Genomic DNA, 26,571 nt, shown 5'->3' with positions numbered 1-26,571 from the left:
ATTAGCAGCATATTCAGGTAGTGTAATTAGCAGAAGTATTCCGAACATGTCTTTATCTGTAATTGGCAAAAAGGGCTTTTTTCCCCTCCCTGCTTGCTCTGCTGCTTAGATGCTACGTATTATTTTACATAGGAAGTAAATAAAATCTAGATGTCATATTGCAGAATTTTTTGACGGTGAAGATACAATATTTGCCATTAACAGTGACAAATATGATGGACACATTTCTAGAAATACAAAGAGATGCATCATTGTTTTAAAAAAATCCTTAAATGATAGGCTAGTAGCTAAAACAAGGTAACGCTTTCAGAGTGATTGTTCCAATTGTTATGATTTTCTTGATTAATCGTAGTCATTTGTTTTGAAGTATCTGTTGTAGACATGTGTTATTTAAGAAACGGGGGGGGGGAATTTCTGCTGTTCTGGAGCTAATATGATTTTTCTGTGATATTAATATGAAGTTATCTTTATAATTGATAATTAGTTATTGCTGGTTTTGTTTTATGTTTATTGGTCTTTTTTTTTTTTCATGCCAACCTTGTTGGGAACCCATCCAGGCAAGTAGTAGGCTGTATTAATGGGATAAAGTAAAAATAAATACTCATTGATTTGAATTGCCTCCAGAAATCAGTGGTGATCCGATAGGTGTAGATGGTATATAAAGATACAGTCTGCGTGCAAAGCATGTGACATTATTTTGTTCCCTTCATTCAGTAAAATGTCATTAGCACTCATTAACTAATAAGGCTTGCTTTTCTGCAAGTTGCAATTTATTTGGATTTTTTTATTCGTTGATCTTGGCTTTAGCGTTTTATGAATGTTAATATACAAAGATTCTCAAGAGAGGTTTTAAAAATTTTCCACCAGGTAAAGGATATGTCAGTTTATCAACTTCAACAAATACAACACTCTATGTCAATGACGGGGAAAGTCTGGGCTTGGTAGTAACGTATGAAGCGTATCCTAAACCAGAAGAAGAAACGTGGCTATACATGAATGTAACACTGCAGAATTCATCTGATCATTATGTGAGAGTCACAAACATAGACAAAAACAGGTAAGGAAAACAGATGGATTGTTTGCCTACTATAGAAGTATGGACGCTTAAAGTGTCAAATTTAGCAGAAATGGCTAAAATTTCTGCTTATCTGAAGGATCATTCACAAGAAAGATACATTTCGGTCTGGAGAAGATGGATAGATTATATTCAGAATAAATATGGGACTAAAAAGTTCCATTTAGTTTATGAGTAAATTTTAGAGTATTATTATTATTATGAGTTTATTATAGTAGAATTTTTATTAGTTTTATTATTATTTTTAGTATTAGTATTGTTTAACAATTTGGATATTGTATTGTTTAATAATTAGGATATTAACTTGTTTATATTATTATGTTTCCTGGAGTTAAAGCGCATTATGGACCTGGTTATTTATATAGTTGGTTAATGTTAGTTAGAGTATGATTATTATATTTGTAACTCTGTACTCAGCTCTGGGAAGTGGGGGAGGGAGGGGGGGTTTTGGGTGGGTGGGTTTTGGGATGTATATTGTAACTTTTATAAAACTTTTCAATAAAAAAAAAAACAGGTAATGCAAGATGTGGAACCAAAGTATCAATGTACGGAGATCGTTCTGTTAATTTTCTGTAGGAATATATTATACCAGTGGTTCTCAACCTTTTTAATGCCGTGACCCCCCCCCAAACCGGTCGTAAGTCGAGGACTACTCAACCGGTCGTAAGTCGAGGACTACTCAACTGGTGCAGCACCGTTTGCAGAATGGGACTTTTGGCGGGCTCAGCAGGGCAGAGACAGCCTGGACAATTCCTATTGGCTTTTGAAAGCCAATAGAATTAGACTCTATTCAAGAGAGTCTATTCTATTGGCTTTCAAAAGCCAATAGAATAAAAGGGAGTAGCACAGCTAAGGAAAAGGGGGGAAAAATGGCACTGCGTTGTTTGGCGACCCCCGTGAAATGGTCGTTCGACCCCGAATGGGGTCCCGACCCACAGGTTGAGAACCACTGCATTATACAGACTTGGCTTGGAAAAGATCTTCCTGATTTTTTTGGAATCTAATGGTTGCCAACTTCCCCTTCTCTAACTGAATCTCTTTTTCCTAGGATACACTATGTTGGCCACTCTTCCTTTTTACCTGAAAACTATGAGACATCAGATGTTTAAAAAGAGGCTTAGCCAGGATGTTATCTTGCTATTTTATTTTCTCCATTTTTTTTTAAAAAAAAAACTCCTGTAGCAGTTTGGAGGCAGAATGAGACAATTCGCCACAGCCAACTTGCTGTGGTACAACTCGTCATGCCCAACTCACTGTGAGAACGTCTTACTGCAGGACAATTCAACAAATGCGAAAGTTAAATTAATTTCAACGGAACCATGGCCCAGTAATAATAAAATAAAGAAAGTCAATCCGGAAATAGCAATAGCACTTAGCACTGCTTCACAGTGCTTTACAGCTTGTTTACAGAGTCAGCCTCTTGCCCCCAACAAACTGGGCCCTCATTTTACCCAACTCAGAAAGATGGAAGGCTGAGTCAACCTTGAGCTGGTGAGACTCGAACTGCTGGCAGCCAGCAGTCAGCAGAAGTAGCCTGCGTTCTGTTTTTAAGGCCTCCGCCAGTAAATTAATAATCACTTCTGCTATATCTTCTTGTTTATCTTCAGGTAGATGTTGGAATCTTAGATAGTGTACAACTTTCTCCACTTCCAAAGCTGCAACTGCTCCTTCTAAGTGTTTCTCAACCTTGACAATTTTAAGGCATGTGGACTTCAACTCCCAGAATTCCACAGCCAGCATTGCTGGCTGTGGAATTCTGGGAGTTGAAGTCCACATGCCTTAAAATTGTCAAGGTTGAAGCTTTGGTTTACTAGTTCTAATTTTTCATTTTCTTGCATTAATAATGCCTGCATTAAAAAGTTTACTGAATGAAATGATTAATACATCATTGAATTATCCCGCCACAAGTTGTTCCATGGCAAGTTGGCTGTGGCGAATTGTCCAGACACTTTGGAGGAAATTAAAACAGTGGGCAGTAGCTAAGTATCTAACTCTAGGTTATTTTCACTTTGTTCCGTGTTTACAAGGAGCGTTGGATCTAAATGGTTTTTTTGGGGGGGGGGGGCTACAGATGGATCATTTTGGTAAACTTGGTGCTCAGCCACTGTTGCCAGTCGCTTATGTGAGATAAAATTAACTGTGATATTGCCACTTCTGCCTGTAGATTGGGTCCTTTTTTTCCAAATAGCAAATAATAGTGCTTAGTTTTGCTAAGTAATAAGAAATAGCTTCAAAATTTGTTTCCATGTTATCCTTCATTCAAGGATAGTCAGTGTCCGGAGAAGCTTTTTTGCTAGTCAGGTAAAGCCTATTCTGCATGTGGGGAGGGGGGGGAGCAGCAACCAGAGATTCAGTGACATACACAGATATGAACCTGCGGTGTTGTGTGTTCAGAAAAATGTTGCACATCCCCTCAACCTTTGTTCCAGAGCAGTGATTCTCAACCTTTCTAATGCCGTGACCCCATAATACAGTTCCCCACGTTGTGGTGACCCCCAAGTGGTTGTGGCCACCAATAAGAGGGATTAGGACAGCTAGGGAAAAGGAAAAAAATGGCGGACAGCATGGTTTGACGACCCCCGTGAAATGGTCATTCGACCCCAAATGGGGTCCCGACCCACAGGTTGAGAACCACTGTTCCAGAGGAAACAATCTGAGCTCAATTCTGCAGCATTTATTTTGAAACGATGGGGCAAGCTCGTTTTTATTGGTGGCAACTTGTCTGGCTTTCGCTGTGGGAATTTGTAAAACAAATTGAGAAATACAGTGGTACAATTTGATTGTATTCAGAGTACTCAGCGTGAATTGGTTCTGGGAGATGCAATGAGTACCAAAAACAATGAGTACCAAACAAATTTTTCACATAAGGAGTAATGTAGTGCAGGGGTCTTCAAACTTGGCAACTTTAAGACTTGTGGACTTCAACTCAAAAATTTGTCCCATTACTCATCGTTTGTTTGGTACTCAATGCACAAGCTAGATCTTGTCATTGTTGGCTGCCTTGTGACTCACTACATCAGGGGTCTTCAAACTTGGTAACTTTAAGACTTGTGGACTTCAACTCCCAGAATTGATGTTAGAACAATTAACAGATAGACAGTTAGAACAATTAACCAGTGGAACAACCTGCCTCCAGAAGCGGTGAATGCTCCAACACTGGAAGTTTTTAAGAAGAAACTGGACAGCCATTTGTCTGAAATGGTATAGGGTTACCTGCCTGAGCAGGGGGTTGGACTTGATGACCTCTAAGGTCCCTTCCAATTTTATTGTTATTATTAATTCCTCAGCCAGCCCTGGCTGGCTGAGGAATTCTTGGAGTTGAAGTCCACAACTTTTAAAGTTGCCAAGTTTGAAGACCTCCCCTGCACTACATTATTCCTTATGTGAAAAAAATTGTTTGGTACTCAATTGTTTTTGGTACTCATTGCACCTCCTAGAACCAATTCACGCTGAGTACTCTGAATACAACTTGAACTCACATAGTTTCTTAAATCTTAATTTTCTCTAAAATGTGTACATGAACTATGCAAATTGTAAAAGCACATTGACATTTTAAAATATATAAATATATTAATTTAGGAGCTTTCAGACAGCTTCCCATGTAGCAAACCGAAATGATTCAAAGGGACTAAATAGAAAAAAAAATCACAGTTCTCACTGCACCTGATTGTATAAACCCATGCATAAGCTGTCTGTTTAATTTTAGCAGTATATTATAAAATGCACCTAGACTGCCTGCCATGAGGTGAATAATGAAGGTTGCTGTTTTATTCCTCCTGTAGCTATTCCAGTGAGCTTCACCTTACGCGGCTAAAGGAAATAGAAGGAGGTCTTTATACATTTTTTGTCTCCAACTCAGACGCCAATTCCTCTATAACATTTAATGTCTATGTAAACAGTAAGTAACAGCAGTCTATGACATTTCTTTGCCACCAAGTTTTGCCTTTAACTAAAGCAAATTGCACATGGAGATTCTATTGATTTGATGGCTGAAATGAAGGGCGTTCTATAAAGTAAGATTTGCAAATTAGGAGATAGCCCCTTAGCAATAGCACTTAGACTTTATATACCGCTTCGCAGTGCTTCACAGCTCTCTGTAAGTGGTTTACAGAGTCAGCTTCTTGCCCCCAACAATCTGGGTCCTCAGTTTACTGACCTCGGAAGGATGAAAGTCTGAGTCAGCCTTCGAGCCGGTGAGAATTGAACTGCTGGCAGTCGGCAGAATTAGCTTGCAATACTGCATTTTGTCCATTGCGCCTCCACGGCTCCTTTGAATGCAAATGGCTTCAATATCATTCAGATGGATATGACTCTCAATTCCTTTCTTACAGCCCTTGAAATATCCCAATATTATGCCACTGAAACCTTACAGCAAATTGGTGATTCTTGGTGGTACAACTTTGTGTCCCTGTTCCTAATGAAGCACTAAAATAGCTGCCTACTTCTAATGCTGTGTATTGAATTTCATCAAACAATTGGTTTTCCAATCATGTTTTACTTTCTTAGCGTGAACCACATCTTAATGTTATATGTTAGTAGATAACATTACATGTTAATTGTATTATTTCAAAATGAAGTTTGCCAAAATCTCTCTCCTCTTTTGCCATCGTTAGTCCTGCTTTAAGTTGTGACAATCTCTTGTTTCAACAAGGTGACTTGCAATTTAAATTATTTCAGAAGTACCCCACCTCAAAAAAAAATCAGGAGTAAATAACAAAGCACCCTTATATGCCGGCGTACAAGCCGACCCGGCGTATAAGACGACCCCTGTCTTTGTCGCCGAGCCGCATTCCTAGAACGTCGTCTTATACGCCGGAAACTACCAGTATTTCCAGCGTATAAGACGACTCGGCGTATAAGACGACCCCGTCTTTGGTGCCGATTTTAGCGCTTGCGGAAGTCGCCTTATACGCCGGCATATACGGTATATACCTTAGTTTGCAAATACTAAAGTCAGTCTTAAATCTGCATTTGCCAAGTTGAATTAAAAGTTTGAATTAAATTTGAACTAAATGTTTAAATTTGATATGCAAAAACATTTTTCTATGTAAGATGTGTTGTATTGTATGTAAGGTATATTGCATGTCCCCACTTTGTAAGACAAGATTGTAAGAGTTTAAGCCATTAAGTTACTATTGAGTAGCTATATTACTTATTTAGAATTCCAGTAAGAAAAAAAATCCTACATTTACAGAACTACTATTTAGAATTAACCAGAATACAGTCTCATGGTTTTCTCTACATAATTTTAAAATGTATTTTAATTTTAATATTTCTTCAACCTCTCTCCCCTACTGTTATTTTTCAGCTGACTGTGTTAGGTTGGATATTTTGGCCTTAAGCTGTAAACTTTAACTAACATGTCAATCATATTATTTAGTTTCTGAAAAGATACTGCATGCTCAGTGCCAGTGTGTCTGACATAAAATATGTGATAAGTTGGAATTACTGTATAATTACAGTGTTTTCAGAATACTTTCTCTGATTGTCAATTACAAGGGTTTTATTTTCAATTAAGGAAAAATTGCTTGGTCTATTTAAACATGGAAGAATTGCATACCCGTATATGTCTTTAAAATTTAAAATATGTCCAGCTTCAAATATTTTATCATTCATTACTGCCTTTATATTTCCAGTTTCTTGCAAGAGTTAGGTTTATCTGTTTATTTCATATGGCACACATTTGTCAGGGAAAGCTACACTTTACAGCAGGGGTCCCCAATCCCCAGTCCAGGTCCAGTACCAGGTCATGGCATGCCATAAAAAAGTCCACACAAAGAAGGACAACCCCATCCACAGGATGCAGGCAGCACACAAAACCACGCCCCCTTCGGTCCATGGAAAAACCTTTCTCCACATAACCGGTCCCTGGTGCCCCAAAGATTGAGGACCTCTGATTTACAGAGTAGTCCTGACAGCGTAATTGCTAGTTCGTTCAGTTTCGCACCTCCTCTTTTCATAGCTAGCCTTTCTCCCAGAGTGGTACCCATTTATCTACTCGCAATAATGCTTTTGAACTGCTGGGTGTGCAGAGTAGGAACTAGAGACGAATGACGGGAGCTCATCCCTTCCTGCAGTGTTACGTACTCGAACGACCAGAGTGTCCTCCATTTAGGCCATTTTTACTCAGCAGCATCCTGAAGCTGCGGCGGCACTGCGTTTCCTTCCAAAACTAGATTATTTTTGTTTTAAGATTATTTTTGTTTTAAGACACAGCATCCCTGAGAGGCAGGCTTTAACTAGGAGAGACTCACTGACACTTAACAATGAGTGTCTTGTACGAGCAATGGAAATGCTTCTAACCTGCAATTTCCTAGAATTCTTTGTTTCTCTGTTGACATCTTCATCTGTATTGTAGCCAAAGGAATGTGATACAACCTGATCCAGACAGTATAAACAGAAGCCCCAAACCCTCATCCTGGGAGCTACTTTGCAAGGATGGGCTGTATACACTCCATTGTCTTTAATTGCCCCTATTATGTAGAGAGAAAAAACCTGCTAATAGCTATATATTGCTGACGGCTTCAACTACAGCAGATTAATTATTGAATGTTTCATTAAGCTGTTTTGCATACTCCAATTCCTCTTATCAATAATTTGCCATTAAATGCTTTCAATTTCTAATTTCATTAGTTTTATTAAACGCTGCTGAGACAGATTCCAAGCATGGTTAAATGGAGGTTTAAAAAAGTTGCTTCAGCATTTCTCTGTCTTAGGAGTTGCACGTTTAGTGTCACTGAGTTGATTTGCATTCAGTTTACTATCGAATTCTCTCTTTTTTTCCTTGCTAATTAGTAGAACAAATAAATATGGAGGTAGTATGTGTTTTATCATCATTGCCTACTGGAGGGAATTTGTTCCCAGTGTAAGATATGAATAGAGAGCCAACTATATATTACACCAGTTTGACCGTGAATAGAGTCACTCCACCCCAACAAGAACCATCAAAATAATTCTGGGTTAGAGAAAAAGAACTTCTAGCCTTTGATTATGGAATTCCCCTCTTTGCTTATCTATTTTCAAAGATAAAGATGCCCATTAATGTTTGATGAAAAGGCTAATGGTTCCAACGCGATTTCAGTTTGCAATATTGATCCAGAGGAATGAAATGATATTGAACGTGGCGCTAAACAAAATTCCCATCCACCTTATTGTGAAATGTTCAGGCAGCTGGGCTATTGCATACAGAGCCAATCTCTTTCCAGCATATGATGACTTGGCCCACAGTTACAGAAACATCCAACAAGCTCTCTTTGGTCTATTCCTGATGCCCACTACTTTATGTTGCAATGTAGGAATGGTTGATCATGATCAAGTAGCTGTCAGTTAAAAAATGGGCTTTTAAAACCTGTTCTGTTGTCTGAGGCAGAGTTTTCAAAGTTAGTGCAAAGCATATATGCTGGATGTGCCATTTTCTAGACTTATTTCTCAATGTTTGGAACTGCGGGGAAATAATAATGAGGCTGTAAGGACCCACCCCACTTTGCATCTTAAGAAGACAGAACTCTTGGAATAATTCTTCCAACAGGAATCCTTTATTAAGAGAAAATGGTTGCAGGCATGCTAGACAGGACTTGGGGTTCAAGCTCTCCCATTCAAGGTTTTAAGGGGTTCCCCAGTAGTCCCACCCAATCAACCCCCCTTCCAGTGATAGTTTCAAGTATCACAATTCCACCCCCTTTCTTCTTTCTTCCGTCTGGATGGAGACTTCAGGTAACTACATGAAAGGCAAATACCCTGCTTTGTTATGATAAGGTCCTCTAGTGCTAACGCTTTGATGTTACAATAAACACACATTCAGCATTCAGCTCTTTGAAGTGTACTGAAGGAAGTGAGGGCCATAAAGCCCCTTTGTTCTCCCCCTTCTCTCCCTCTTATGGCAGAATCCAAAGAAGGCAGAATTGGGAGTTTCTATATTTGATAATTAAAGATGAAATATGATTGGATTCTGACAGAGGCATAGGAATGAGATTGCGGAATCTAGACTGGCTCAGGATTTAATAGCAAATTGTGTATTTACTACTGAAAAAGGTTTGATCCAATATTTAAGAGGTAGACCAGTGGTTCTCAACCTTTTTAATATCGCGACCCCCAGCCGGTCGTAAGTCGAGGACTACTCAACCGATCGTAAGTCGAGGACTACTCAACTGGTGCAGCACCGTTTGCAGAATGGGACTTTTGGTGGGCTCAGCAGGACAGAGACAGCCTGGACAATTCCTATTGGCTTTTGAAAGCCAATAGAATTAGACTCTATTCAAGAGAGCCTATTCTATTGGCTTTCAAAAGCCAATAAAATAAGAGGGAGTAGCACAGCTAAGGAAAAGGGGAAAAAAATGGCGGACTGCGTTGTTTGGCGACCCCCGTGAAATGGTCGTTCGACCCCAAATGGGGTCGCGACCCACAGGTTGAGAACCACTGAGGTAGACAGCTAAGGAGGGATTCAGCTTATCCTGAATTTAGGCAGAAATGCTTGCAATATTTGCATTGTTATAGTCCAGAATTATTATACTATAAATTTTGATGGGATGTCTCTGTCAGAATTCTGCATGTTGTCAGTTCCATGTCAGTTGCTTTAGGTAATAACAAAGAGTGTGTATCTATGATACAGGCCTGGAGCCCAGAATAGGACTTGCCTGAAATACTTAAAATGCAAGAAAAGATTGAACAGAATATCCCAAAGGTGATTTTTCAAAAAACAACTGGACTTTCTTGGGGGGAGGGGAGGTTCGTTGAAAACATTTAGCTTCTTAGATGAAAGCAAAATATTTTCCAGGGAAAAACAATCAAGGAAGTCCAGTTGCTTTTTTTGGAAAAGCACTTTTGGGACAACCTGGATCTGGATGATTGAGACTCTCCACAGACATTGATCATCCCATCATGACAGCAATAGAATCAGTTATTTTTGCAATGATTGTGGTCACGTTGACATCAAATAATTTTGAAGAATTTTGGCTTACCAACAAGCGTGCAGCCCATCCCTCCAACTTTTTAACATCTTACACATTATAGCATTCTGTTTTATAATGTCCTGATTAGCATGGTCTATATAATCTTACTCTCAAAATAGCATCAACATTTCAGCTGCAAGAGTCAAAGTACAACTCTGGAAATGTGGAGTGGGAGAGAGACTTGTTTTGGACTGTGATTGTTTGAGAGTGAACTAAAAAGATGTCAAACTTGCCCAGGGCAGTTTTTACCTGACACTCCCTTGTCCAGGATTTGTGTGACTTTTTCACTCAGTGGAGTCATGTTGCAAATCAGTCCTGGCAATTTTGCAAAAGGTGGGTTGTTTAGTTTGATGCTTTGGCAGAAATAATAGATACAGAAAGAAAGGATTTTTTTTTTTCAGTTCCTGCTAGAGACTAACCAGTTATGTCTGGTAAAGGAACAGAGAAGAGACACAGGACCTAGTTGCTTTGCTTCAGGAAACTCAAATATTAATTATTTGAGTACAATACGTGGAAGTTTTCTGCTTAGAAATTTTAGTATGCTCCCTTATCCTCAATGAGAGAAAAACCTTCCACTTACAATAGGGGGTTCCTAAAGTTTTTGCCATCCCACCAGCCTTCAGTCTAATGTTAAAATACATCCCTTAAAAATCCACACACCAAACTGAACACAAATGAACACTGGGAAAAGAAAGCAATAAAACTTTATTTTTAATAAAGACATGTACAACTCCCGGTGGTCCCCAACTTATAAACACAATGGAGCCCAACATTTCTGCTGCTAAGTGAGAAATTTGTTAAATGTGTTTTGCCCCATTTTATGACTTTTTTTTTCCACATAGGTTAAGTGAATCACTGCAGTTGTTTTTTTATTATTGAAAATTTTTATTTTTTCATTTAAATATTATAAAAATACAATACAATTTTAAAATAAGATAAATTCATAACCATTGGTGCGACCCGCCCATTCCCCCCAGGCTGCGTCCACCCTTTCTTAAAACATTCCCTACTTCCCTCCTCTTTCTCTCCTCCCCTCCTACTCTTTTCCCCTCCCCCTCTCCTCTCAAGACCCTACTTCCTCTCTACACCTTCTCTCCTCTCATCCCTATCAAACCCATGAACGCAGCATAAGGGGAGTGCCCGGGCCGCACTCCTATAAACAACCATTATCTATACTACACTTACCCCCCCTCTTACCCTCCCTCCCACCCCCAACCCCCCTCCCTTCACTTCCCAGAGCAGAATACAGGGTTAATAATAACAAAATTTAATAATAAAAAAAGAAAAGAAAAAAGAAAATATCATAATTAACCTTTAACTCCATAACCTATAAGACAATTCTCTATAATATTTGTTATAATATTCATTCATAAAATAAATGAAACTTATTAATTCCATACTTTTTCTGAATATAATCTATCCATCTTCTCCATACAGTGATGTATCTTTCTGCAGTTGTTAAGTTAGCAACACGGTTGTTAAGTGAATCAGGCTTCCCCCGTTGACTTTGCGTGTCAGAAGGTTGCAAAATGTGTTCACATGACCCTGGGGCACTGCAGCCATCATAAACTTGATTCAGCTGTCAAGCATCCAAATGTAAATCATGTGACCACGGGGATACTGCAACCCTATAAGTGTGAAAAATGATCCTAAGTCACTTTTTCAGTGCTGTTGTAACTTTGAATGATCGTTAAATGAACTGTTGTAAGTCGGATGACGTATAAAAGGTCCTGGACAGTCCTTAAGGCAAGTACCCCTCACAGTTTGGGGAAACCTTCCACTAGAGACTGTGGCCATATTATATCTTGATTCCTGAGAGGCCAGCATTTTTGGCTTGTTGCCTTGAGATAGCCCCAATAAGCTGAAGCCTTTTCAGGCAAATAACGGAACATTCATCTGTACTTCTGTACAGGAATTACAGTTAAAAGCTTGGGGGTTTTTTGCATCTGAGATTTGGCAATGAATATCAAGACATAGCCCTGGATACTTATAATTATATTGGCCCTGATTCCTGTTACAGCTGTCCAATTGCTCCATTAAATAAATCCTTACAGGATGTTAGGGAAAAGTTTGTCAAAAGCCTTCCTTGCTGTACCTGTTTCTTTTGAACACTATTTCAAAGACAGGTAATCTAAACGTCTGCAGATCCTATTTATTGCCTCTGTCTTCCCACGGGCTCAGATAATAATCTTTTAAATGCAACAATGTTGGGATTTCTTAAATGTAATACAAGAAAGTATAACGTCTTGGGGCGGAAATATCACAAACTTTATTAAATCTGTTTATACGTCTTAGCTATGTACCAGCATACTAAGTCATCAGTCTTGCTATCGTTTAATGGAAAACATCTTTTAAATAAACCAGCACAATGAATGATGATCCTGGAATCTTTCAAATAACCTTAACTCCGCTTAAGCTAAAGCGTAAGCAGAGGTAGCAGGCTTAGGTATCAACCTGATCCCAGATCTCTTCAGTGAGAGAACAAACAAGCCAGCACAATGCCATAGTTGGGGGAGACCGAAATGTCACCTGAAACTTAAGACAGAAGTCAACAAGTTGGTAGCTGAGCACGTCAGAATATTTGTCCCTGTCCCAGCAGCAACTGCATTGAATTAAGTTCAGATATAGAAAGTAAGCTTATTACTTTAATGTCTATGTAAACAGGCCTGAAATCTAAATCTTTCAAGTTTTTAGGAGTCTTGAAACTTTAGCATTTAATAATGATGATGATGATGATGATGATGATGATGTTGGAAGGGACCTTGGAGGTCATCTAGTCCAGGGCTTTTCAACCTTTTCATCCATTGTACCACTTTTAAGATACGGCAACATCTGAGTACCACCAGTCGCCTAGTAAGGTGTCAAAAGCAAAAACTTGATGACCCCCCCCTCCAAAAAAGGAAAAAACTGATGACGTACAGGTAGTCCTCGACTTACAACAGTTCGCTTAGTGACTGTTCGAAGTTACAATGGCACTGAAAAAAGTGCCCCCCCAAGCCATAGCCGAGCAAGACACCTGCCTGCCCACCCAGCAGCGCTCTTCCTCCTGTCCGAGGTTTTCATTGTTGTGAGCATTTCTGTTGTGGATTGGCAGTGGGGTTGGGGTGGGGGGGGGTGTTTGGTTTTTATTCCCCCCATCTGCTGGGTGGTTGCAGCAGGTTTTGGTCACTTCACCTGATCCTGGGACACTGTGACCGTCATAAATATGAATCAGTTGCCAAGCATCTGAATGTAAATCACAAGACCCTGGATATGCTGCAACATTCCATATGATCGGCACTTCTTCTGGGCTCAGCAGAAGTGCCAGGATCAGCGCCGAGCTCCAGCTGGAGCCTGGTGCTGATCCTGGTGCTTCCACTGAGCCCTGATAGCCCCAAAGAAGCATTGATCCTGGTGCTTCCACTGAGCCCTGACAGCCCTGCAGTTCCAGCCATCTCTCGCTCAGGCTTGTGTGGTGCTGCCACCGGTTCAGATCATTACCCTCCCCCACTACCACTTTTCTAGGATGGTCGCGTACCACCTGCCAGGTGCCAATGTACCACAGGTGGTACCCGTTGAAAAGCCTTGATCTAGTCCAACCCCCTGCTCAGGCAGGAAACCCTATACAATTTCGGACAAATGGCTGTCCAGTCTCTTCTTAAAGACTTCCAGTGTTGGAGCATTCACCGCTTCTGGAGGCAGGTTGTTCCACTGGTTAATTGTTCTAACTGTCAGGAAGTTTCTCCTTAGTTCTAAGTTGCTTCTCTCCTTGATCAGTTTCCACCCGTTGCTTCTTGTCCTGCCTTCAGGCGCTTTGGAGGATAGCTTGACTCCCTCTTCTTTGTGGCAGCCCCTGAGATATTGGAAGACTGCTATCATGTCCTCCCTCGTCCTTCTCTTCATTAAACTAGACATACCCAATTCCAGCAGCCTTTCCTTATATCAGTGGTTCTCAACCTTTCTAATGCCGTGACCCCATAATACAGTTCCCCATGTTGTGGTGACCCCCAAGTGGGTGTGGCCACAAATAAGAGGGAGTAGGACAGCTAGGGAAAAGGGGAAAAAATGGCGGACTGCGTTGTTTGGCGAGCCCCGTGAAATGGTCATTCGACCCCAAATGGGGTCCCGACCCACAGGTTGAGAACCACTGCCTTATATGCTTTAGCCTCCAGTCCCCTAATCATCTTTGTTGCTCTTCTTTGTACTCTTTCTAGAGTCTCAATTTTCATGCAAGATTTACTGCAGTAATTGCAAATCTTGGGTTTAGTAAAAATCCATGAAGTTGGAGAGGGTTTTGGAAAAGGGGTCTTGGAAATATTGCTAACCTACCTTAGGAAAATCGTTGCTTTTCAGCCACACGCTCTAAAATGGGGGATATAAAATTAGCCTGCTTTAGCCCTGGACTATATGTTTCATAAACACCCTGTGTTCTGAAGTCCAGCACCTTCTGCATTGGAAAGTTAGTATTAAGAAGGGATGTTTTGCAAGAAAAAGGCAATGGGGAACACTTAATTCTGCTGTCCATCCTGTAATTCCCTTTTGCAAGCCACATTTCCCTGGGTGCTAAACACCCAGAAAAGTTGTATCTGGTCCCCAGCTGAGGTAACAGCTTCTGATGCTGAACAGGGAAGAGGGATCCAGCAGTTCTACGGAAGCCTGCTATTTCTCTTTGCTGCAGCATAATAGAGAGCAGCGTGCAAAATTTCAATATGCAAGGTGACTTTGCATAGAATTAAGTTATTGTGTCTTTCAAGTGCTATTAAGAACGCTTTTGAGGGGAAAGGTATCAAACACACTGAGTCCCTAGGAAAAATGTGAAGTTGATAAGCACATGATTAGGTCACAGCTTGCATGATTATGCATGCTTAGGCTAACATCAATTCCTTAATTCTTTAATTATAATTTTATTATATTTTTTAAAATACAGGTAATAACAAGAACAAAGGTTATAGATTTAAATTTTACAAGAAAAGCTATACCGTTAGCTAAACCATACAAATAAAAGAAGAAGAAATGGGAATGCAAGAAAAAAAATCTTATAATACCCTATAATTGCAATACAATTGAATTGTGCTGAAATGTGAGCAAAGTGGAAGTGAGTTCTCATAAACTGTCCTCTTTATTTTCTTTTTTTCTTTTTTATTATTCATTCATTCATCCTCTAGCCAAACCGGAGATTGTCACTTCGGAAAGACTTAGCAATGGCATGCTACTCTGTGTGGCTTCCGGATATCCTGCTCCTACTATTAACTGGTATGTTTGCCCAGCCACTGAGCAAAGGTAAGAGATCCTACACATTTATTTTGATTTTGGATTAAATGTAAAGAATAAGGAAGCAATACAATCAACTCTTAACATTCAAATGTGTGTTGGTTTTTTTCATGACTTGAAACCTCATGAGAAAGTAAATTTCTTGGGGTTTCCATTGGAAGTGAGGTGTGGGGTGGAGAAGGAAGGGTCTTAACCCACTCTACCCCACAGCAAATTCTGTTCTCATTGACATAATTTTCCCCTATAAGGGATGAAAGATAGGAAAAGAGACTGAACTTCTGTTCACTAATCTTGCTTGATAACTATATCTTCTTGGACAGAAGAATCTTTATTCTGGAACCTGAACTAAGATGCCTTGTAGTTCTGGGTCCAGACAGCATAAACTCAACGAAAATGGTTTTAAACAAATATTTATACTCTAACACAGTTCTAGCTGGCTACAATCCAGTCCAGCACAATCTTATAGGTGCAAACAGTACACAAGAAGGACCTTTTTAATGTGCCTTGCATTCATGGGAGTTGGAGACACACGACCGTGATCAATAAAAACAATTTAGACAGTAGTAGCCTTAGCAACAGCACTTAGACTTACATACTGCTTTACAGCCCTCTCTAAGCAGTTTACAGAGTCAGCCTCTTGCCCCCAACAATTTTTCCAACCTCAGAAGGATGGAAGGCTGAGTCAGCCTTGAGCCGGTCAGGATTGAACTGCTGACAGTGAGCAGTGAGATAGCCTGCAATACTGCATTCTAACCACTGCGCCAGTAAGGCTCTTGTGGTGGAGGGGTTCTGTTTGTGTTTACACCTTCATTAGATGTCTGTACAGTACAGGTCGTCCTCGACCTTGAGACTATTTTTTAATGATAGTTCAGAGTTACGGCAACACTCTGAAAAATGTGATTTACGAGCTATCCTCAAAACTGGAACCGTCGTACCGTGGGGTCACATGCTTGCAATTTGAGCACTTGGCGCTAGTCCTTATTCACAAGGATTGCAGCATCATATACATACATTGTAGCTCTACAACAAGAACCCTATGAGGTAGTTTGGGCTGAGACAGAATAGCCCGAAGTCACCAGCCAGCTGTTAGGCCTAAATGGGAACTACAACTCACAGTCTCCTGGTTTCTAAGCTGGTGCCTTAACTGCTAATCAAACTGTAAGAATCATGTAACATGTAATGTATCACAATTTTAGACAATAACTACAAAGTAATTGTCCATGTTTCTAACAAGATTGCACATATTTTGATTGCAGGTAATTCATTTGCAAGTGGGGATACAAATACTTGCTATTTTGGTGATGTTTTGAACATTATTGCTAATTTACCGTGTTTTTCCTATCCAAAACATTTTTCAGAAGTTATTTTAACGAAGGCCTTTTTTTATTAATAGCGGCAATCATGACATCTCAAGTTAATCATAAACCATCTCTGGTTGTGATGTTGGCAGTATATAATGAGAGTACCTTAAAGACTCTTCTGTGCCTGCATCATGGTTTGGTTTGGTGATAGCAGAGCCTCAGATGGAAGGTCCATACAGAGAGTGGTAGAGACAGCTGAGAAGATTATAGGAAGCCTGCTTCCCCTTATTCAGGATACTGCCTGCAAGCGCTTATATGTGCTTGGAGCTCGGAGCATTGTTAGAGACCCCACACACCCACTTTGCGGTCTGTTTCTGTTGCTCCCCTCTGGGAGGAGGTTTCGAAGTATTTATAGCAGAATTACTAGATTCTGTTAACAGCTTTGTTCCTTATGCCATTCGTCTTGTAAACTCACAAGATTCATTTATCTCGTCATGTAAATGTATACATCCAAACTAGATTGTGTTGTTTCTCTGGATCGTATATGTGTACGTATGTGGGTATATTTATTGTTGTTGTTGTTGTCATCTTTACGCAGTGTATAGTGGAGGTGGTTACCCTTTGAAAGCTGTATGCAACAAAATCTCATTTTAATGTATTAATGTACATTTTAAGTGACAATAAAGTCTATTCTATTCTATTCTATTTCCTTTTCTATTCTGGTTCTGTTCTATTCTATTCTATTCTATTCTATTCTCCATTCCGTATTCTATTCCGTATTCTATTCTATTCTATTCTATTCTATTCTATTCTATTCTATTCTATTCTATTCTATTCTATTCTATTCTATTCTATTCTATTCTATTCTATTCCCTTTTCTATTCTGTTTCTATTCTATTCCATTCCATTCCATTCCACTCCACTCCACTCCACTCCACTCTGACCAAAATTCTATTTATACCAGAAAGAACAGTTTTTAAGAACCCAATTCTGTTCTTAATAATTGTAAGTTATACAACTGCGATCTCTTGTCAGATAGTTGCCTAATGCTAGGTCTTCTGCCTTTCAGTCCCACAATAGATTTTGCTGATGTATACTCATGTTTGGGGTTCAGAACGCATAGGTTGAAAGTTTCTAATCTCACTCCCACCAACATGCCCTAAGTAATTAGTGAGAAGTATTGGACTTTTTATTTATATTTTGAAAATTAATGAAAAGAAATTAGGTTCACAAGAAAATAAATGAAAGATTAGCAGATTTGTTCACTTTCAAGGTATATACCGAGTTGGATCCAGATTTTAATTATACTTAGCGCAAACTGTGAAATTAATCAGATTTAAGATTGCCACGATTAACATAAGACTATTTCAGTGAATCTGAATTAAAAGTAGCCAAATCTCCCGTGGCTGCATTAGGATAAGCATTAAACTAGAATTCCCAAGAATTTCCAGGCAAGAATATTGATGGCTGCATAACTGGGATGAGAAACAGTTGGTACAAATGCCAAATTATAACCCTTGGGATACCCGTCCACTAGTTTTTCTTTTCTTGTTTTTCATCCAGATGATTTTTTTTTCAGGTGTCCAGATTCACCAAACGTTTCTCCAGCGAATGTAAAAACTAAATATAGAGATTCAACATTTTCTTCCTTTCCAAGATCATTGTAGAAAGTACTATTCAAATTCAAATCAGTTTAGTACAGCCACATGGCCAGAAACAGTAAAATATCCAGTTTACTTGCATACGTACATATATAAAAAATGCCCTGAGCGTGATCTAATGATGAATTAGAACACATATAATAAAATTAATTTTAAAACAAAAAAAACATTAGAAAAATGTTTCTAAACCTAACATCTTATTTATGTTTCTGACAAATCCCCAGTGCTGCTGCACAGAATCTAGCCACCTGCGCCGTAATTACAGCCGGTTTGTGCTTAAGCAGCCCCTGGAGATAAGCAGTGTTGGAACGGCCAGGATACCTATCAATTATTGGGAGGATATATTTTTTCAAATATCTCTATAGAAAAAGAGCATCGAAGGAGTATGTGTCCAGCTGTCTTCTACCTATCCTGAGCCACAGCAATAGGGTCTTTCAACCAATGGTGTCTTTTTATACTTGCCGTACAGAACGGCCAATGGAAGCACATGGCACCATGTGAGCAAAAATGACTCCAACTGGCTAAGATAACTGGTGGGAATAACAACGTGTCTAATAGAATCTGGAGCCAGAAACAGCAGAGCTGTCCCTAAGTCTGCTTGCCTCTCAATGTACGCTAGTTTTTCTTTTCTTGTTTTTCATCCAGGTGATTTGTTTTTTTTTCCCCCAGGTGTCCAGATTCACCAAATATTTCTCCAGCGAATGTAAAAACCAAATATAAAGATTCAACGTTTTCTTCCTTTGGGAATATAATTGTGGAAAGTACTATTGATACCAGCATGTTCAAGAGCAATAGCACCGTCACCTGTGAAGCTTCCAATACCATTGATAGACGTTCAGCTTTCTTTAACTTTGCCATTAAAGGTAATTTTTGTGAGTAGTTTCTGAAACCGAATACAGTATTTATTCTTGCAAGCTTTTGGAAACTTAAATCGCCAAGTTTCTTCATGATGTTGATAACCAAATGCATATATTTTTGTCACAACTTATTCCATAATACTTGTTTTTTGCATTTTATATTAAGTATTCTAAGAAACGTAAATATTTTTACCTTTTCCTACAGAATGAGATGAAAAGCGGTATTTAAATGCTTAAATCAAAACATCCCAAAAATTCATTTTTTTCTTATTATAGGATTATTATTTTGATAATGAGGTATTGGTCAAAAGTAGGTATGTCTGCATTCACAGGTAATTCTCAACTTACGACTGTTTGGACTTCAAGTTACTTATGACCTGTCATCAAAGTTAGGTTGTGTAATTGCAGTTTGGATGCTTGGCAACCTTTTCCAATGCTCTGCGGTCATGTAATCACGTTTTGCAAATATTTTTGCTCTTTTCTGGCAAAAGCGCCCTTTGGATAAGCTGGATTCAGTGACCACATGATTTGCTTAACGGCCATGTGATTGACCATAATAAAATATTTGTCATATCGAGTCTGGTCACATAGTAACTTGACTTAAGACCAGAATAACTTACAACTAAAATTTCAGGCTCTGTTGTGCTCACCTGAATAGATCACACTGAAAGCTCCTTGCTTTAACATTGAATTGAATTGGAAGTCACAAGGTCTGGGGACAAAACTTAAAATAAAAACTGGCAAGGGCAGGTAAAGAGGCAGTCTAACCAAAGAAGTCAAGGTGACAATTTTAGGAGCTTGTCAACTTAAAATACCTCCTCTTCAATGCCAGGTTGTTTCCTGGTAAAACTTTGGTTACTAAGGATTTAATTCTGAAACAGAGCATTGACCTGATGTATATAACAGACACGTAGCTGTCAGAAGAATAAAGAACACCTCTGCCAGCTCTGGACCATTCTTTAAAACAGCCGTCTAAGCTATGGTCCAGGACAGGGGTAGGCAACCTTGGCTCTTTTACGACTGGTGGTCTTCAACTCCCAAAATTCCTGAGCCGCTGAAATCCACGAGCCTAGGACAATGCATCTCAACTTCAGCAACTTTGTGTGAATTTTAACTCCCAGAATTCCTCAGCCAGCTTTACAGGAGTTGAAGTCCACACATCTGTAAAGTTTTCAAAACTCAGAAACACTGGTCTAAGATAATTCCATCTCTCTGATCAGAGACTCCATTCAGCAATCAGTACATTCTGAGCCAGTGTAGAAACATTGCTACTATAGCATCCATACCACTACCTGACACCCTCTCTTCTTTAATTAGCCAGATAATCTTAGGCATGGTATTGGATTACCTTAAGCCTATTGCCCTAGAGCAGTGGTTCTCAACCTTTTTAATGCCGCGACCCCCAACCGGTCGTAAGTCGAGGACTACTCAACCGGTCGTAAGTCGAGGACTACTCAACTGGTGCAGCACCGTTTGCAGAATGGGACTTTTGGCGGGCTCAGCAGGGCAGAGACAGCCTGGACAATTCCTATTGGCTTTTGAAAGCCAATAGAATTAGACTCTATTCAAGAGAGTCTATTCTGTTGGCTTTCAAAAGCCAATAGAATAAAAGGGAGTAGCACAGCTAAGGAAAAGGGGGAAAAAAATGGCGGACTGCGTTGTTTGGCGACCCCCATGAAATGGTCATTCGACCCCAAATGAGGTCCCGACCCACAGGTTGAGAACCACTGCCCTAGAGATTTTACATGTTTATGTGAGGTTCTCCAAGCAGGAGTAACTAAAGGTAACATATCCATCGTGCCAGGCAAAGGTCTGTCCTAACTAGTATCTGGCTTCACAGATACATCAGGGCACAATATTTTGTTTGAGTGGAACTTGTGGTCTGAAGTTGGAGGAACTCCATTCCAGTCATGAAAAACTCACTTCTGACCAGTTTTTTGATCTCCTGGAAAGATGGAGTAAATGGTTAAAATGGATTGATGCAGGATCTGAGTGCTTTCTTAACTATGTTTAAGGATTTTCCCACTTTGACAGTACTATCGATGCCTTGGTGGATTTTGGAACACAGAACCTGGTATTGTCACCGTAACACTTAAGTGCCTTCCTCCCTGAGGTCAAGAAGGTTTACTTGCTAGCTGAGAGTAAAGCAAATTGGATGTTAAGGATGGATCAGTTCACACAGGACTTGGACTCATCTGAAATCCTGCTCTATAGTAGTGGAGGCAGTGAAGAGCCTAATGCTGGGAAAGACTGCGGGCAATAGAAGAAGGGGATGACAGAGAATGAGGTGGCTGGATGGAGGCCTCCATTGTGTCTGCACAAAACAGCCTTGGTTTTGCACACTGCGGAATTAGTAGAACGTTGTGTGGGGAGGAGGCAGAAGAGTCAATGAACCCCTGTGAGTGATTTCTATCATTCATTGTGGACAGTGTCAGTTGGATCTGTCTCAATGTAGATTTTGTCAGAAGGGCAGGAAGATGAAAATTTTGGCACATCTGCTCATCCTGTTATTTTTGAATCTTTTTTATCAGTCAATCTCAAAGTTACGGACAGGGATAGAGAGAGATGACGACTAGCAGATGTTTATTTGACTTTTGCTTCGTCTGGCTAATTAATTAAACCTTTAGGGCTTGCACCTATGATTAAGAGGAGTGACTAATGTGTCTGTATTGTAGAAGAGGAGTTACAAGATTATTGAAAAACAAAGCCCTTCCCGGAGAAATTTTGTACAGCTATAGACAGTCTCAAATACTGTACTCCATTTCTAGAAGGCTTAATGGCTCTATAGCTCCAGATGCATCCTAATATTGATTAATAATAATGGAGCCGTATTAGAGTTCGTATTAGTGAATCTCTAGTATTGATACTATCAACCATGGTAGTCTGTCGACCACTTGATAGGATTGGGGACATTATTTCATCTTGATTCCAATTGTTCCTGTTGCACCATATCTACATGATTTTGAGGAGACTACGATCCAGTACCTGGGCTGTTATCATATAGTAATCAATAAAGTTCAGTCTTGTATCTTATGCTTTTTTGTTGTTAGTTGCGAAGTCATGTCTGACCCATCGCAACCCCATGGACAACGTTCCTCCAGGTCTTCCTGTCCTCTACCATCTTCTGGAGTCCATTTAAGCTCATGCCTGCTGCTTCAGTGACTCCATCCAGCCACCTCATTCTCTGTCGTCCCCTTCTTCTATTGCCCTCAATCTTTCCCAGCATTAGGCTCTTTTCCAGTGAGTCCTTCCTTCTCATTAGGTGGCCAAAGTACTTGAGTTTCAACTTCAGGATCTGTCCTTCTAAAGAGCAGTCAGGGTTGATCTCCTCCAAGAATGACTGGTTTGATCGCCTTGCAGTCCAAGGGACTCGCAGGAGTCTTCTCCAGCACCAGAGTTCAAAAGCCTCAATTCTTTGTCGCTCAGCCTTTCTTATGGTCCAACTTTCACAGCCATATATTGCAACTGGGAAAACCATACGTACTTTTGTTGGCAGGGTGATGTCTCTGCTTTTTAGTATGCTGTCTAGATTTGCCATAGCTTTCCTCCCCAGGAGCAAGCGTCTTTTAATTTCTTGGCTGCAGTCCCCATCTGCGGTGATCTTGGAGCCCAGGAAAATAAAATCTGTCACTACCTCCATTTCTTCCCCATCTATATGGCAGGAATTGAGAGGGCCGGATGTTAGTCAACATCTAATTAAAGCCATTGGTGAATTCTTCCCAAGATGAGATTAGAAGGCCTATTGAGGGAATTTTTGGGGGGCAAATAAGAAACTGTTTTGAGGATTGGGGGTTCAGGTTGCCTTTGGGTGACAGTAGATTCACAATGTAGAAGAGCTCCTTCATTTTCAGTTATCCAAACATTGACAGGTAGCAGCTGTGACAAGGAGCTTTTTCAGACAGTTATGGCTAGTAATGTTCCAACCCTTCCTGAGCTGGTTGGATTTGACAGTGAATATTCATGCCTCCGTTACTTCTACAATACTATCTGATTTAGATAGAGCTGCCCTTGAAAGTATCTGGTGTAATTAATGCAAAGTATGGCAATTAAACTGCAAATTAATGTACAACACAAGGATCATATAGTGCATATATTAAGATTGCACGAGCTTCCCAGGAATCATGTAAGATGCTGGTATTGACCATTAAAGCCTTAAATGCTTTGAAATCTGATGATTTAAGACAGTGGTTCCCAATCGGGGGCTGTGAGACGATATTCTGGGGGGGGGGACTTGGGTTTAGCAGTTTCAGAATTATAGTGTATATGCACAATTTGTTATTTTGAACTTTTGTAAGGCGTGCGAGAATATATCACGCGTTCTAGGGGTGTGGGGTGTAGAAAAGATTGGGAGCCGCTAATTTAAGAGATGGCTTCACTTAGTAATACGGGACATGGTGGCACAGAGGCTTAATGATGCTGGATGTGCTAAGCAATTGCCAGCATTCTGGTGATTCGAGTCCAGCTCTGTAGGACAGGGTGAGCTCCCGTCTCTTGTCCCTAGCTCCTGCCCACTTAGCAGTTCAAAAGCATTTTTTGCGAGTAGATGGATATTGTTGTTAATTGCGAAGTCGTGTCTGACCCATCGCGACTCCATGGACAATGTTCCTCCAGGCCTTCCTGTCCTCTACCATCTTCTGGAGTCCATTTACGCTCACGCCTACTGCTTCAGTGACTCCATCCAGCCACCTCATTCTCTGTCGTCCCCTTCTTCTATTGCACTCAATCTTTCCCAGCATCAGGCTCTTCTCCAGTGAGTCCTTCCTTCTCATTAGGTGGCCAAAGTACTTGAGTTTCAACAGGATCTGGCCTTCTAAAGAGCAGTCGGGGTTGATCTCCTCTAGGACTGACCGGTTTGATCGCCTTGCAGTCCAGGGGACTCGCAGGAGTCTTCTCCAGCACCAGAGTTCAAAGGCCTCAATTCTTTGGCGCTCAGCCTTTCTTACGGTCCAACTTTCACAGCCATACATTGCAATTGGGAAAACCATGGCCTGGACTATACGCACTTTTGTTGGCAGGGTGATGTCTCTGCTTTTTAGTATGCTGTCTAGATTTGCCATAGTTTTCCTCCCCAGGAGCAAGGATCTTTCCAGATGCGATTGGTGGAGGAGTGGCAGGGGAAAGTCCCGGATGAGCTGACACTGCAAGCCAGTTGGTGTAAGCTAGTTTGCCCTCTTGTGATGCACCGGTGCAACAAATGAACTAGCGACTGTCGGCTGCCAGGATTTCTACTGTGTGCATAACATTGGAGCTTCCTGGCCTTGTATGCCATACGCTAAATAAATAAAATAAATAATAACCTAATAATTATTCTATCCAAATGTTAAAACCAGAAGGAGAGTCCTCTTTGAAGATACCCTTCAAAAGGCTCTTCTTTCTGGATACTGGAGAGGACCTTTCCTATCTTACCTCCAGACTATAGAATAGTGTTTGTCAACCTCAGCAGTATTAAGATACATTGACTTCAACTTCCAGAATTTATATACTGGCTGGGGAGTTGAAGTCAATGCATCTTTAAAATGCTGAAGTTGAGAAACCCTGCTACGGAATCCTTCACTACCTGTGTTTGACATCTGCTGCTGCAATAGCAATAGCACTTAGACTTATATACCGCTTCACAGTGCTTTACAGCCCTCTCTAAGTGGTTTACAGAATCAGCATATTGCCCCCAACAATCTGGGTCCTCATTTTACCGACCTCGGAAGGATTGAAGGCTGAGTCAACCTTGAGCCGGTGAGAATCGAACTGCTGGCAGTCGGCAGAATTAGCCTGAATTATTGCATTCTAATCACTGCACCACCACAAATCTTCAACATTTATAAATCTTAAAGGCCATCTTTTTCATCAGTCTCTTAAAGCATTTGAATAAATCTTAAAAGCCATCTTTTTCACCAGTCTCTTAAAGCAATTGAATGTCAATTTTAGTGTAGAATTAATTAATATTACTGATTTTCATATAATGCTTTTGTTTTTTAAAGTTTGCCAGCTGCCTTGTAGGCTTGCCAGCATGAAAGCAATTTATAAATAAGTGTATAAAAATAAAAAAAATAAAAAACCAAATTGCTAACAAGTTTTCATATTTTTACATGTGTCTGTAGAACAAGAAAATAGTCGCAGCCTTTTCACTCCATTGTTAATTGGCTTTGGTGTAGCAGCAGGACTGATGTGTGTTATGGTCATAATCCTTGTTTATAAATATCTCCAGGTAAGAATTGTTTGCAATTTTGTCTTGTTAGAATGCCATTTTTTGCTGCCACTGCATTACCAGTTTAAGTACTTGAAAAAGTTACGTCTGTATTCCAGAAACCTAAATATGAGGTACAGTGGAAAGTGGTCGATGAAATTAATGGAAACAACTATATCTACATAGATCCAACACAGCTTCCATATGACGAGAAATGGGAATTTCCAAGAAACTGCCTCAGTTTTGGTTAGTTTGCAGATATTTAATCTTCCTGGCAATCAAATAATGCTTTTAGTACCCTTGTTGTTGTTGTTGTTAATTGCGAAGTCGTGTCCGACCCATCACGACCCCATGGACAATGTTCCTCCAGGTCTTCCTATCCTCCACCATCTTCTGGAGTCCATTTAAGCTCACGCCTACTGCTTCAGTGACTCCATCCAGCCATCTCATTCTCTGTCGTCCCCTTCTTCTATTGCCCTCAATCTTTCCCAGCATTAGGCCCTTCTCCAGTGAGTCCTTCCTTCTCATTAGGTGGCCAAAGTATTTGAGTTTCAACTTCAGGATCTGGCCTTCTAAAGAGCAGTCGGGGTTGATCTCCTCTAGGACTGACCGGTTTGAACGCCTTGCAGTCCAAGGGACTCGCAGGAGTCTTCTCCAGCACCATAGTTCAAAGGCCTCAATTCTTTGTCGCTCAGCCTTTCTTATGGTCCAACTTTCACAGCCATACATTGCAACTGGGAAAACCATGGCCTTGACTATACATACTTTTGTTGGCAGGGTGATGTCTCTGCTTTTTGGTATGCTGTCTAGATTTCCATAGCTTTCCTCTCCAGGAGCAAGCGTCTTTTAATTTCTTGGCTGCAGTCCCCATCTGAGGTGATCTTGGAGCCCAGAAAAATCAAATCTGTCACTACCTCCATTTCTTCCCCATCTATTTGCCAGGAATCGAGAGGGCCGGATGCCCTGATTTTGGTTTTAGTACCCTTACATCAGTGATAAATATTTTCTTTTCCTAGTCTATTTTTTATTGTTTTGATTTACCAGTTCATTCCAGAGAAGGGATCCATCCTATGGTATCTCAGTACAAAGGCAGGATCAAGGAGCTAGGACAGGGATAGGCAACCTTGGCTCTTTGATGACTCGTGGACTTCAACTCCCAGAATTCCTGAGCCAGCCATGCCTGTCTGAGGAATTCTGGGAGTTGAAGTCCACAAGTCATAAAAGGGCCAAGTTGGAAGACCCTTGATCCAATCAGTAAAACCCAAAAATCAAAGTTTCATTTTTTTCCCCCACCTCAA

General features: G+C 40.2%; 1 protein-coding gene across 1 annotated transcript in view; it reads left to right on the top strand.

Moving 5' to 3' along the window:
- KIT (KIT proto-oncogene, receptor tyrosine kinase) overlaps positions 1-26,571 on the top strand; it is a 133,163-nt gene that overhangs the window by 70,438 nt on the left and 36,154 nt on the right. Inside the window, exons 6-11 of the mRNA XM_039362885.1 lie at positions 868-1,057; positions 4,858-4,973; positions 15,168-15,282; positions 18,905-19,098; positions 25,188-25,294; positions 25,393-25,519. Of these exons, the coding sequence (XP_039218819.1) occupies positions 868-1,057; positions 4,858-4,973; positions 15,168-15,282; positions 18,905-19,098; positions 25,188-25,294; positions 25,393-25,519 (849 nt within the window). The remainder of the gene's footprint in view (positions 1-867; positions 1,058-4,857; positions 4,974-15,167; positions 15,283-18,904; positions 19,099-25,187; positions 25,295-25,392; positions 25,520-26,571) is intronic.

This window comes from Crotalus tigris, unplaced genomic scaffold (assembly GCF_016545835.1).
Source record: "Crotalus tigris isolate CLP2741 ecotype Arizona unplaced genomic scaffold, ASM1654583v1 scf7180000019483.1746242, whole genome shotgun sequence".
NCBI classification, from domain to species: Eukaryota; Metazoa; Chordata; class Lepidosauria; order Squamata; family Viperidae; genus Crotalus; species Crotalus tigris.
This window is presented reverse-complemented; position numbering and strand designations above follow the sequence as displayed.